This window comes from Suillus discolor, assembly GCF_016758755.1.
Source record: "Suillus discolor strain FC423 chromosome Unknown F5147scaffold_50, whole genome shotgun sequence".
Lineage (NCBI taxonomy): Eukaryota > Fungi > Basidiomycota > Agaricomycetes > Boletales > Suillaceae > Suillus > Suillus discolor.
Window position 1 is genome coordinate 222,710 of NW_024541297.1, and position 14,229 is coordinate 236,938.

Here is a 14,229-nt window from a genome sequence, read left to right on the forward strand (position 1 = left end):
AAAAGAGCTCTCTGAACACTCTTCTTATTCTCCACTCACTTATTCACACTCAAGCTTAGATAATATGGAAATGGGCTCTCTGTAACTTGGATTGGAGCTCTCTCTATTAGAGGGGATAATGGGCCCCTTATATACTATTCTACTAGTGGCTATGCTACTGATTACTAATCTACTATTAAAGTTTCAAAGAATGTCATAGAATTTTCCAGACTGTTCCACCAAACTCCAGTGTTGTCTGATAGAATATTCCAGAATCTTTCAAATCAACATTAGTGGCTGTGCTCTGTGGCTATGCTAACCTGTGCTACAAAGCTATGTACACTGCCTCTGCACTGCCTGAATGCTGTACTCTCAGGCTGTGTTCAAACTTTGTTGAGATTCTCACAGTCTGATGTTAACTTGTTAAATACCATAATATTGGTCTTGCATATTTGTTATAATGAAGCTTTGCATGTGTGTCATAATGTGCCACCAAGTCACAAGAGACTGATTATGTAATGAAGTTTGAAGTCTTTCAAACTTTCCTCTCAGTACCGTAAAAATGAAAAACCCGTGTATGTGAATATGTCAGAACATGACACAAAACATACCCTAGAATATATGAAAATGCGTGAAAAAATTCTAGGAGGTGTGAGAAACTGCTGACTAATTGACAAATTACAAGTTCGAAGGCAATCTGTCAGAAGGATAAGTATTATTTTAAACCGTTAAGTAGTACTGAACAAATTTGAACCCAAGAATACTTAAATAAAATATGGATGATGCATAGAAAATTCTGGGTAGATCCATAGGCTATTATGAAAGGTATTATAAGCCAGATATTTGCCATGTTCATGTACAAAACAGGTTTTGTGCATGTCACCGCTGCCATTTTGCATCTCGCTGTCTCTAAGTTCTTTCGATAGGCTTTGCTTAGTTATACTTTGTGAGTCTTATACTTTGATACACCTGCCGTACTTCTCTCGGAACCTTTGCTGTTCATCGGAAGCTCTTCGGACGCTTCACGCAACCTCGGACCTTCGTTTCTAGACATCGGACCACCTTCGGACCACTTCAGATGAGTACTTCGGTACTTCGGACACATCCTCGGAACACCGAGTGCACTCTTGGTAGCTTTTCCTTCTCTCATCTTCGATCTTAACAAGATATCCCTTGCATTATATCAAGGAGCATTTCTATAGGCAGTCTCTTTGGGACAAACATCACACTCGCACATTGAGTTCATAAGGTAGCATATTTGTAGCGCCCACATAGAATCAACTCTTTACAACGGTCTCCAACTTTTCTACTTCATGGGAGGTAATGTGGTGAGTTCTTGGGAGGATTTAGTTTGTTGTCCTCTTCTTGTGTAGTCTTTTATACAAAGTGTTGTGGAATGTTCTGTGTTCTGGATAAATTTGTTAGGTTTGTTTCACCCTAGTAGGTCGTGTTTCAACCTATGAAAGTCTGTCTCAACTTTGTCATCCTTAGATTTGTGTCTCACTTTCCATTGAAAGAGAGAGTCTTATGTATACATGTAAAGCTTTAGAATGAGAGCTGTTTGATGGTTATATAGTCAACCCCTGTAAGGTAGTATATAACCTAGAGTAGAATAACGATAACAAAACTTATATAGTCAACCCCTGTAAGGTAGTATACAACTTTAGAATAGAATAATGATGTGTCTTAGTCTTACTTCAAGGCACATTGCCTGCACTTTTATTCTTACATACTCTCACATGGTTTGAGAGAAGAATGAAAAATGGGAAGTTATATTTCATGGGTGAAAATGGGGTCCTTTTATACCTTTTGGAATCCCCTTACTAAGCATGATTCTGTCAGATGGATTGGTAAGAATGTGGCTTACAAACCAGGTGATGAATCAGCTTTTACTAATATACATTATAAATACAGTGTAATCTTACAAAGAAATTACAAAGCATGACAGAAAGGTGCTGACTCTTCTCAGGGATTGGTCATGCAGAAGCTGACAAACCAAGCCTTTGGGTGAGCTGAATCATCCTTCTTACTAAGTACATTACAAACAAAGTTCAGTGTCTTACAAAGAACTTACAAAGCATGACCAACCATGACTGATCATGTTGAGTCAGCTTAAATAATGTTACAAACCAGAATATTCCCCAGTCACATGATGTGCTGACAAATAAAATCTGGTGGCTGAAAGAAGCCAAATAAAAATAAACAATCAGAGATAAATAGAGATACAAAACTTGGTGGCTGAAAGAAGCCAAATAAAAATAAACAATGAGAAATAAACAGAAGGTCACATGTTCATAAAAATACAAGATAAAACAAGTCTGAAAAGTGAGAAATAAAATATAAGACAATGAATCAAAGGAAAAACAAAGAGGTAACTCAGTGATAGAGGGCTAGACAGTCTCTCATACCTTCCTTATCACTCTCTATTCATAACTGACATGGTATGAATCACATACCATGCATGACACCATGCTCGGATTATTGACCTCACATCACTCACTGACCCCCAAAACTATTCCCAGACTGCAGACCCCTGGGTTGAACACACTTGTCCCGCAAGTATAGCAGATAGGCAGTGCAAGACCACAACATAAAGATATCAGTTTGGAGCCATCTTTGTATAGCCCCACTCTGTGTTGTATACCTACAATGCTGTAGCACTTGAGCTCGCGCTGAGCACATATTCATTGATTTCCTGATACACGTCCAATGCCCGTCACTTTCCAATGTAACCTGACGCTAACCTGCACAACCCGACACAAACCCGACACTTTGACTAGTGGACCCGATGTTTTGGCCGCATCGGCCAACCCAAAATCCTGTGCACTTGTCCTATCCATGTCCCGTTATGTCTTGCTAGCCCCACTAGGTGCATAGTTGATTATTTCACACATTACTCACATTGTAGGCAGCACTATTACATGTTTGCCCATTGTCTGCAGCACCTCGTGTTAGTTTACATGTATTTTGGACCTAAAATCATCGGCCGCTACTTTCACCTATAGGATTCCGGATTTCTACATACTTACATATATATTGGACTGACTATGAGTATTCTCATTATCCAAGTAGTAGGGAGCCATTTCCTGATACTTAGTGGTCAAACCTGATATTTCATAGTTCTTAGTTGACATTGTGAATATTACTGCTCTTTCTATCCGAAATACCCATCATTATCATTAATCCGCATACCGCTCACTTTCCCGACATTTGCTATCATGATTCCCACTAACCTGCTAAACTTGAACCCGAACCCCACTAACCTGAAAACATCGGACCTGTCACTTTGGCATCGGACATCATAGATATACCTTCGGACATTGTTTCTCGCGCTCGGACTTTTGACCATATATCAATTCACTAACTACAGATCTATTCCAAACAGCTAACCCCTCGGGTCAAACACACTTGTCTTGCAAGTATAGCAGACTAGGCTGTGCATGACCACAACACATTATTATATTGCTAAACACTTACTTCGTGTAGTGTCCAGCAATTGTTGTATCTCTACAGCGCATTCTCTGGGAACCATGAGGGTAGTATGAAGTAACTTGCTGTATAGCTGCTGGATGTCGAGGAGAACATGTGCAACACATTCCCACCAGCTTTTAATGGCCATGAGATACTTAGATGTCTTGTTGTCTGCCAAAAAGACCTTGTTATGAGCAAGACTCCAAATGAAACCAATATAGGGATTAGTGCATGCAAACTGTTTGTCCTTGAGAATCTCCCACAGGATGTCCAGGTCTTGAGAGACCTTGTTGATGCCTGATAAGTTGCAGGAGAAGAGAGCATCTTTGCTCAATCTTGGTGAAGCACTGGATAAGTCCTTGATGGGGAATCAGCAATCCTCATCAAACTCTTTGTTGTTCCATCATTGAACACGTGTCCTCCGAACCATACTCTTCCTTTGTCTTGATGCCAACCCCTTCTAATGATCTCCTTGTGCCATAACCTTCTTTTTTGATTGTATGCTGCAATATGTTCCTTAAGAATCCATATGAACAGGTGATCGTCGACCCACCTCGATGCCGGCCTGATTCCTTTCGACCTAAACAGGTCGAGACCCACATCCGCAAGGTTGCCATAAGCTCCTGCTGAAGGGCGCAACCCAAAGGACATGCAAGTGTCAATGCAGAAAAGGTCTTCTGAGACTCACATGACTGATCCAGGCCATTGGGACCAGTGAATCAGTGTTGTTCTGTAAGCTTCCAAGATGTCCCTGATGGCAAATTGTGATCCCAGTGGTAAGTGACTGATTGTGAGAGCGAGTGCATGAAAAGTGCCCCAAGTACTGGGGAAATTATCCAGATTAATGTACGAGCTGATTGATGGATTAGGGAATTCTGCTGAAGATATATGCGGGAAGGAATAGTTTTGAATGATGCGATATTGTCCAGGTCGTCCAGGTTTGGGAATAATGGAGAAAGGGGAAGATTGAAAAGGACCAATAAGTTGCTCAACATCGTTAGCCATGAGCAGACCAACATATCTTCCTTTTTTAAGCTCAGTTTGTACGATGGCACAAAATTCCTCTTGATATGTAATAATAGAGTCTTTGTTAGGCAGTTTTTGAGTGCAATTAATACTAGGAATATTAAGATAGAATCCTCGATGAAGACCTTCTGGTATATGTGCACATCTGTCAATGAGTCCCACTGAAATGAGTTCCGCTTCCCAAGCTCCTGGGTTGTAGGGCGTAAGTGCCTTAAGCTTTCTGCGCTTGAGGACAAGCTTGAGTGAGCTCCATGAGTGGATGTGCCACAACCAGAGCAGAAGTGCCTGCAATCGTGGTTGACTTCATTGCAGCCGTTGACGCATTGCCAATTGCTGCAAACGAGCTTGTTGTCTCGCATGGTGAGCACTCTGCCAATTTGTGAACAAATGGTGTTGTGAGCGTCATCCCATGTCCGAGCTGCTTTGCATTCAATAATCCTGTGTGGATTTCATCCAAGACATACTGCACAAGCAGAGAGGACGCCTCTACTTGTGCTTGACTAAAAATCCTGTCGCTGTCTCTTCCCCCTTCTGGTATGTTCATGGGAAGCAGGACATTTGAGCGAGTCCCTCAAGTCATATTGCTTCAATGAAGAGACATTGCATTGGTCCAACTGTATTTTAGCATTGTGGCATGTGGTGTGTGGCAAGAAGCATGTGGCATGGAGTGCATGGCATGAAGTGTGTGGCATGGGGCATGTGGCATAGGGCGTGTGGCATATTGTTATGATGCGATAATTAAATGTATCACCAGAAGGATAAAATGATGAGCGCATATTCGTTGGTTGAACTAAATGACACTGACCCTATAATCTTGAGCATTGTCTCTTTTGTCTTGCTCTTCCCAATAGACTCTCTCCCTTGTGGCCTCTAGGACTTTCTCATTGATGAGAGATAAGTTGTAGGGTCCTACTGATGTTTTTACGGCAACGTGCCAACACTTGCATTGCTCTGCCTGATAGGCAAGCAGAGCCTTCTGTGCGATCGGATCCCTTAAGGAACGAAATTTGTGAACTTGGATGTTCCTCCAAAAGAGTGCCATCATTCTGATCCTATCCACTGGCCAGTCTGCTTCATCTATTGCAGTTAAAAACCGAGGGCAGGCTTGACAAAACTCCTTGAAAGGCAAGTTTTTGTTGTTGATGACAGCACGTGCGCTCTGTGTAGATGCTGATGAGACCCATGCAGTCAATCCATCCACTGATGTTGACAGGATCATTGCGTCATCGTCAATAGTCTTCTTGGTACTCGCTTTGTCCAGGCTGTCATTGGTGAAATACCAAAGTTCCATGTATTCACCTTTGTCTAACTTTCAGAGAGTGTAGGAACACAGAGTGACAGCCAGGTCATCTGGGATACCTGCCACTAAGATTGGGGTGAATTTGTGTTTATTCTTCTTCCTTTCTTCTTTGCGAGCCATTTCCTATTCTTTGACTCGAGCTAATTCTAGTCTTTCTCATTCTTCCTTTTCTACCTGATCGCGGTGTGCACATTCCTTTCATTTCATCTTCTAATTGACACTGCCATGCTACTTTGTCTGCATCATTGTTAGTCTCCCAAATATTTCTGAGAAATTGAATGGCTTGTTCTTCGGTGGTATTGTTGTTGACGAGATGAGCACATGTGTTAGCAAAAGTGTCTGTAGCATAGTCCGGACAAATATTGAAGTTTGGATCATTGCGCATTCTAGGCATGATTAATTCAATATGGAGAATGTGATAAAGCAGAAGCAACAAAACGAGTGTAGTCGAGTAGTAGAGGACTTGCAAGTACTATGTGATAGTACAAAGCAAGAAGGGTGGGAAAACTCGAAATGCTGTGTCACCACATAGACCTCATTCTAGGTGCATTCTCATGCCTCGAACTTACTTAGAATATAAGTAGTATGAAATGCAAAGAAAATATTTGAGATTTAAACTAACATAAAGATGGGCACATAACTTCAAATTTAAATGGTCTGCCAAGAAGAACATCAAAAGTGGCGACCAGGACAATCTGGATTTGAAACAGCATTTCCCCGGCTCTGAAATCTATTGGGAAGTTTTCCATAACTCCCAATGTATTGACCGATTCCATGGTCATCTGGTAATCCAAGTGGAGTGGGATGCCTCCAAGACTGCACCATACCAACTGTGGCATTACTATCACCTTGGCACCTTGATCGAGGACACAGGTAAGTACCCAGCCCCCAGTCGTAGTACCTTGGATCGTTCATAATGCTTTAAAGTGGTTGGCGACAATGCATCCGTCATTAGCCCTTTTCATATGCTTGTCCCACCCCTTCAGGAATTGTTCCATCTGGGGCAGGCTGCTGAGTTCATTGACTGATACCATACCTACCATGACATGTTTCGATGTTGTCAGGTCTTTCAATGCTTTCCGAATGTCCGACGATGATGCGGTGAGGTCCCAGATGGGAACATTGACGTCCATGTTCAGGATTCTGTCCATAACACATTTTTCTGCTTCCCTGTCTTCCAGCGGAAATGCATAGTGATATTGCGCAGTCTGGGTTGCCAGGGTAGCCATCAATGTTGATGCAACTGGTGCAACTGAAGTTGCGGTTGTTGCCTTCATTGCCGGTTTGACAACTACTGTTCCGGGATTGGGTACCTTCTTGGCCTTGGCTTCTCTTACCTCTGGAGACACAATCTCTTCCACTTGTTCCGTGACTTTTGACAATGGACCTGGTTTTGGATGCAGCGGTACTTCAATGCCTTCGAATCTCGCAGTCTTACCCTTGTTTGACCTTCTCGCACACTTGGCGGTGAACGCGACGTATTCCTCATTGGCTTGTCAGATCCTCTCCAAATGGTCTTGCTCTTCCTCATCTTCTATGGTTTCACTGCAGGTGTGCAGGAATGCTGATGAATCAATTTCTGCAATGATCTCGATGTTGAGTGCGGCGCAGTAATACAGTTTGGCTTGTACCTGAATAGTGTTAGCTCTGGTTACCGGTGTCTGACCCACATATTTGTCTATCCACTGCTTAAAGTATCTGTCTTCCTGAGATCCGGGGATTCCACTACTATCAGGCATGTATACTTTTCCCTCATTCTCAATAATCTTTCCGCTGGAGATATACTCCTGATGCACATTACACCATTTCGCGATATGGTTCTTACCTCCACAAAAATAGCACTCGTACAGTGTACTCTGCAGGTTGTATTCCTTTTTCACAACAATGCCACCGGAAGGCTGCATTACTGTTACAGAGGGTTGCGCTGCTGGTGCTGATGTTGTAACCATTGTCATTGTTGTGGTGTGGGTCAGTTGTCTTGGCAAAGGAGATGCGACACTGGTTGTAACAACCACCATGGTTCTGGATAGCAAGAATACTGCTGTGGTGTACACCTGGTCCATCAGATATGGTTCGTCCGAATGATGATCTACCATTTTAATCTCTAAATGCCTGCGAATGATAGTGTTAGTGGTCTCATGAATACCATCCAAAAACAGCTTGTTGCATTCAAGCTCAGCAAGCTTCTTCTTCATTATCAAGAACTTAGAGAGCTTCAAGAAACTCTGATAGTACACTCCAAACTCGTCGTGCATGTGAATAGTGATATGCAACTGTTTTGCGCAGAGGTTTTCCAAGTCATTCTGAGTGTAATGGTGATCGCCCTCGCATCCTGGGTACAGGAGCTTAAGTGCATCATAGAACTTCTTCCAACTTGTTCCTGCAGCTTCGTCAAGCATTTCCCATGTCTTGGATTCTTCGATGGGGGCATAGCAGATTGCGGCCTTGATGTGCGCTTCATTGCCTAAGCTTGCATGGTTGCCAAGTAGGCTAACATCTTCTAGGAATGCAAGAAGACGAGTTGTGGTGCCGTCAAACTTAGGTGTGGCATTGGTGCCATGGAGAGGCATTCTGTAGGTTGAAGTAGACATTTGGACAGGTGCGATTTGCGGAAGTGGTAATGAGATGGGTGCGGTCAGCGGGACTTGTGACGGTTTTGCGGAAAGCGACAGGATCTGAAGAGCAGGTAATCTAGGTCCAGAAAACGAAGGGAGTGTGGCTACACATTGTCTGGGGGAAGGTGTGAGAAGTAACAGAGTTGCGGCTAAGAAAGGGTTGTCTGGTGAAGGAGTGTGGGGAAATTCCAAAGGAAGGGTTTTGCGGGTCTCCAATAATGGTGGAGTAGGGGACCCCTAGGCAGAGGGTGAGGGCAGAGGAGGTTTTGGTGGTGTTTGGGCCTGGTTTAGCCAAGGAGAGAGTCATTAGAGCCATTGGATGCAGTAGCAGTCTTCAGGTCTTTGTTGTCCTTTGAGAGCATAGTCTTTGGGCATAGCCCACTCCAACTGGTAAACAGAGCGAGTTTGCCTCGACCAAAAAGCTTCACATTTTGGTCTTCCCCGCAGAGTCTAGAGTTCAGATGCAGAAATTAGAAGCCTCATGGAATATACGAGTAGACGAGCTGACTAGTCAAACACAAGAAACACAAGAAGAACACATTGCAGAGCATAGCATTTTTATTCATAAACTGAGAAAGTATACTGACAACGAACAAGTCCCTCTAGCCAAACTGTCTAAGAAAAAGAATCTATGACCTAGAGGGCCAGGAGGCAAGTTCCTACCCAAAGCCCTCTCGGACACCGAGAATTCGAGCAGCATGTTCGCCTCGTCAGAGTCATTGCCTCTCGACACACCGGAGACTAATGAACAGCAGCTTACGGCAGACGAAGAAGAATCAGAGAATCGTGAAGTCTCGGATCGTGAAGACAGCAGGTACTTAAGAGAGGATGATGAAGATTCATTACCCGAAGCACCAGAACCAAACACAATACTCCTCCCAGCTTTCCAGTGGGACACAGGCATACCACTATCCATCCCTAGAGAATCAAGCACTCGAAACGTCCCATCAGCGCAGCCACCAGTAGTGTCAATGAAGCCTAGTGTAAAACCCACCACTATACCAAAGCAAGCACAGACAATTAAAGCCAGAATGTCAACAACGTCAGCAAACTCCCCATCCTTGTTCCATGGACACGACGACGAAAACTCAGCTAATTTTATATGAAGCCTCGAAGTGTACATCGCTGTCAACCACATCACAGATGAAGCGATAATGACCTTGCTGCTTGGCACGTTCATCTCTGCAGGCTCAGATGCAGATGTGTGGTGGACAGGCCTAGGCCCATCGCAGAAAGCTACACGGGCGCAAGCCAAAGCAGCATTCCTAGCGAAATGGCCAGCGATAGTTGTCGCAGGCAAGACACAGAGAGAGTACCAGAAGGACTTACTAGAGCTGTGATTCAAAGAGGAAGAAGTTGGGGAACGAGTCACAGTAGCAGGGATCGCAACATGGGCGCACATCCAGTTCCACAACAAGTTAAAGACACTCGTGAAGGACGCAGGAGTCAAAAATGTATCCATTCTAATTCTACCAGTTCGTGAAGCGCTCCCATGAGCACTTAGAGACCTAACATCAGCAGCACCTGCAGACTGGGACACATTCCTAAAAGAGATCAAGGACGTCAATATCGACACCCTGCAGGAGAAGGCAAAGAGAGTAAAGGAGAGGAAAGAGGTGGAGAGAGTGCAGAACACACACATCGCACGATTGGAAAATCGACAAGACCCTATCGAAGTGTTATGTTTACAGATGCAACAAACGACGATTGGAACTAACACCCTAGCTCCAAAAGCAACAGTACCCACAAGAACCATGGGAAACGCATCCCCAAACGTCACGACACCTCGAAGAGCAATGCGCTATGTAGCAGCCAACCAATCAATGCCCAACCAATATCCTAGAGGACAGCCACCCACGCAGGAAGAGAAAGATGTATTACACACCCACATCAACGAACTACAACACCATGCAGATGGGGGACACACAGCATACGGAGAACAGTTAAGGCAGTGGGCAGCGAAGTGGGGAGAAGGAGCTAGGTGCACAGAAAAAACACCTTTCCTGCTAACTCCAGGAACAGCGCAAGTGTGCTCAGGTGAATGCTTTAGATGTGGTACGCACAGACACATCGGACCAAGGTGCCCCATCCCAACAGATGATCAGTTACCAAAGAATGAAAGTATATGGCGCAGCACCTGCACTCGAATCCTTGGCACGTTTAACAGAGCCACAGCCCCCCAAGTAAACTTCGTGATAGAAGAAGCTTTAGACCAGGGAAATGGGAGCAGGTCGTTGGCATAGAGGATAGCTGAACAACCCGAAAACACTTAGCACCTCATTTGTCTGGACAATCAGTCCTTGTGTGCAAGGAGGAGACACGCGAGGACCAACACACCTTCCCCGTCAAACACGCTCATCGTACAAACCATGTTGTTATGCAGCCTGCTAGCGAACAATGCAATGTTATTGATCTGTATTCGGTGGACGAGGAAAGAACACACCATAGTTGCCAACCCTTCTTGCACTATGTATTGTTTGCGGGACCGAAAGGAGAAGTAGTACGAGTCAAAGTGCTCTTCGACGAGGGCACAATGATCAGCACAATGTGCATAATGGTCTTCGACAGTGTCAAACATCGCTTAGGAAACTGGAAAGTGTCAGTCAAGAGATTAAGAATGGCCAACGGAACACTAGTTCCACCGAAAGGAACATGGAAAGGCAAGGTCACGATAGCGGGAGTCAATACGCAGGGAGAGTTCGAAGTCTTCGATAGTGGAGGAGGATGGAAGTTCTTACTCGTGAAACCGATGCTACAGTGATTTAAAGCTATACACAAATATGAAACTGATACAGTCTATATAACAGGAAATGGGATCTTGACAACCATCACCAATCAGAACAAAGCCAACACAACCAAAAGGAATACATCGACAGAACCACCAGACGACGACGACGGAGCATCACAGGACGCCATCTCAGCAGACTTCCCCAACAACGACACGAAAACCTTTACAAGAATCATGGACCCCAAAAATCCAAAAAGGGTGGCGTACATTGTAAAATCAGTACAAATCGGAGAAGACCTCAGTCCTGAAGAATGAGAAAAGGTGAAAGAACTTATTTCCCATTATGCTGACATTTTTGCGTGTTCATTGTCAGAAGTATTGCTGGTTCCTGGAGCAGAACATCGACTCAAGACGCTACATTCTGCATCAGAGTCCACCAGAAAGCTCTAATGCCACCTCAAACTCAGTTCCTACATAACAAGATCGACGAGATGTTAGCAGCGGGTATTGTGGAAAAGGCGCCTCCGGAGGTGGTCAAGTGTTGCACCATGACGGTTCTTGCGCAAAAAGTGCACGAACAAGGAGGACTGACACTCGAGGAGCTACAGTATCAGGTCAACAAGCAATGTACGCAACACGGGAAGCCACCAGCATTCACGTTGCCAGAACGAGACATCGTCGCAGAGGAACCACCAGAGCAGCCAGGTCCACAAAAATGGCACATATGTCAGAATTTCAATGAGGTAAATAAGCATACAGTGATTGCACCAATGCCCCAAGGAGATATACGAGCAAAACAACAACATTTAAGTGGACATAGGTATGTCTCAGTGTTTGACTTCGCTTCAGGATTCTACACTGTTGAAATACCGCAGGAATCAAGACCGTACATGGTGTTTTACATCAAAGGAAGAGGATACTTCTGGTATAAACGGATGCCAATGGGCCTCACAGGAGCACCATCGACATTTGTGAAATGACAGCTAACCACCTACACAACCTACTAGCAAACAGTATGATGGAGCTCTTCGTAGACGACGGAGGATGCGCAGATAACATGTTCAATGGAATGCTAGGAAAATTAGAACAGATCTTCCAATGGTGCCGAGAATGCAAGCTGTCGCTATCCCCAACAAAATGTCGTCTATTCATGACAGAGACCACATTCGCAGGAGCTACAGTAGGACCAAAGGGCATCCAACCAGACTTAGAGAAGCTCACCGCTATTGTCAATTGGAAGCAACCCGCTGATGCACTTAATTTAGAGTCTTTCTTGGGACTAACGAGCCACTTCCGAGACTTGATACAGGCATACGCCCGACAAGAAGGACCATTACGAGACTTAGTCAAAGCAGCACCGCTCAAGATACCGTACTCGAAGAATACGTACCAATGCACTTTACAAGACTTCAAGCTCAATGAACGATGGACAGAAGTGCACACAGCAGCATTCCTAGATCTAAAAGCAGCTCTAGTGGCGAGACCCATTCTACAAGCACCAAAGTACGACGGGTCAAACTTCATAGTCACTTCAGATGGGTGCCAGGAAGGATTTGCAGCCGTACTAAGCCAGCATGTAAGGCTACAAAAACCATCGGGTAAATGGGTAGAGCACCTGCTCCCCATTGGTTTTGCATCCAAGCGCACATTGAGAGCAGAACAGAAGTACAAACCTTTTATTCTTGAGTTCATGGCACTGAAGTTCGGACTCGACAAATTCGCAGATATTATCTGGGGGTTTCCCACAGAAATAGAAACAGATTGTCAGGCCCTGCGAGACATTTTGATGAGTGACCAGCTCAATGTGGCGCACACAAGGTGGAGAGACGGAATCATAGCACACAAAATCATGAATGTACGCCATGTTCCAGGCAAACTAAATGTTATTGCAGATGGGTTAAGCCGACAATGGGAAGGACAGCCAAGAGATGCCGGGCTAAACAACAGAAGCGAATGGACAGTGAGCGAGGATTGGGAAGCAAACTCTGGACTAACCAACGACATCCTACTCACCGACTCAATGACTCGGCAGAAACCAGTAAGTCTGTTACAAGAAAGATTTGCTAACGAACCTGTTTTTCTAGAAGTCGTAGAATCAATATTAGGAATGAACACGACAAGACCCTTACGCGATCGGAAACGAGCAATGCACCAAGCATCGCAATACCTAATAGAGGACGGTAAGTTATGGCATTTACGAGGAACAGCAGTGCGAGCTCGCAGTAAGGTGGAGTGTATTACCAAGGAGGAAGCGAAACAATTAGCCAAAGAACAGCATGAGAACAAAGGACACTGGGGAAGAGATGCCATCAAGATCACACTAACAGATCAGATTTATAGTGCTGGACTTGACACATCAATTCTAGAGGCGATAGGAAACTGCACCAAGTGTAAAAACTTCGGAACACAACACCTACACTCACTTTTAGAACCAATCACCCACAGACACCCATTTGAACTGCTAGTCGGCGACTATCTGACCCTTCCAAAAGCACGAGGGTATCACACGCTAGGAGTTTACCTCGACACGTTCTCACAACACGTCTGGGTCTTCAAATACAAATCAGCAGGAATGGCACACACGACGATCAATAGCTTATCCAACATATTCTATAACTTCACATCGTCAGAGACCTTCATGAGCGATGGAGGAAGGCACTTTAATAACGAAGAAGTTCGAAATTATTGCGCTAAGTGGTCCTGCAAAACTCATATTGTAGCAGCATACTCACCATGGGTCAATGGACTGGTAGAAGGCATGAATAAGATTTTGCTACACGTGCTCAAGAGACTGTGCGCACCAAATCTTGGCGAAGATGATTACAAAGTGATCTCATGGGATAAGCTACTGGGGACATGGCCAGACCACCTGGAAGAAGCAGTAGTAGCATTGAATCACCGCATACTACCAGCATTAAAGTTTTCGCCAAAGGAGTTACTACTAGGCCAAGTAATCAACATGCCACGAACCGATTTAGCTAACTGCACTTCAGCGCTATGACTGTCAGACGCCAACGTCCATATGGCATATGTTGCACAGCAGCATCTAGATGGCTATGAAGCTATAGTTCAGCACGCCATAAAGAGGAAGGCCATATTTGATAAAAGAG

General features: G+C 44.4%; 4 protein-coding genes across 4 annotated transcripts; 2 read left to right on the forward strand and 2 right to left on the reverse strand.

Moving 5' to 3' along the window:
* Positions 1-4,687: 4,687 nt before the first annotated feature.
* Positions 4,688-6,170, reverse strand: F5147DRAFT_655252 (uncharacterized protein; the record flags this gene model as incomplete). The annotated part of the gene is made up of 3 exons (XM_041433955.1): positions 4,688-4,939; positions 5,282-5,775; positions 5,951-6,170. 3 exons carry the CDS (start codon positions 6,168-6,170, stop codon positions 4,688-4,690), a joined length of 966 nt encoding a protein of 321 aa, XP_041289935.1.
* Positions 6,171-6,687: 517 nt separating this feature from the next.
* F5147DRAFT_776611 (uncharacterized protein) lies at positions 6,688-9,853 on the reverse strand (the record flags this gene model as incomplete). The annotated part of the gene is made up of 3 exons (XM_041441878.1): positions 6,688-7,268; positions 7,323-8,628; positions 9,152-9,853. 3 exons carry the CDS (start codon positions 9,851-9,853, stop codon positions 6,688-6,690), a joined length of 2,589 nt encoding a protein of 862 aa, XP_041289936.1.
* A 2,677-nt stretch (positions 9,854-12,530) lies between these two features.
* On the forward strand, positions 12,531-12,722 carry F5147DRAFT_553905 (uncharacterized protein; the record flags this gene model as incomplete). The annotated part of the gene is made up of 1 exon (XM_041430462.1): positions 12,531-12,722. A coding segment is annotated over one exon (192 nt), but the record flags the coding sequence as incomplete, so codon positions are not given.
* A 246-nt stretch (positions 12,723-12,968) lies between these two features.
* On the forward strand, positions 12,969-13,493 carry F5147DRAFT_581531 (uncharacterized protein; the record flags this gene model as incomplete). Its single annotated transcript, XM_041431601.1, has 1 exon — positions 12,969-13,493. A coding segment is annotated over one exon (525 nt), but the record flags the coding sequence as incomplete, so codon positions are not given.
* Between the last annotated feature and the right edge of the window lie 736 nt (positions 13,494-14,229).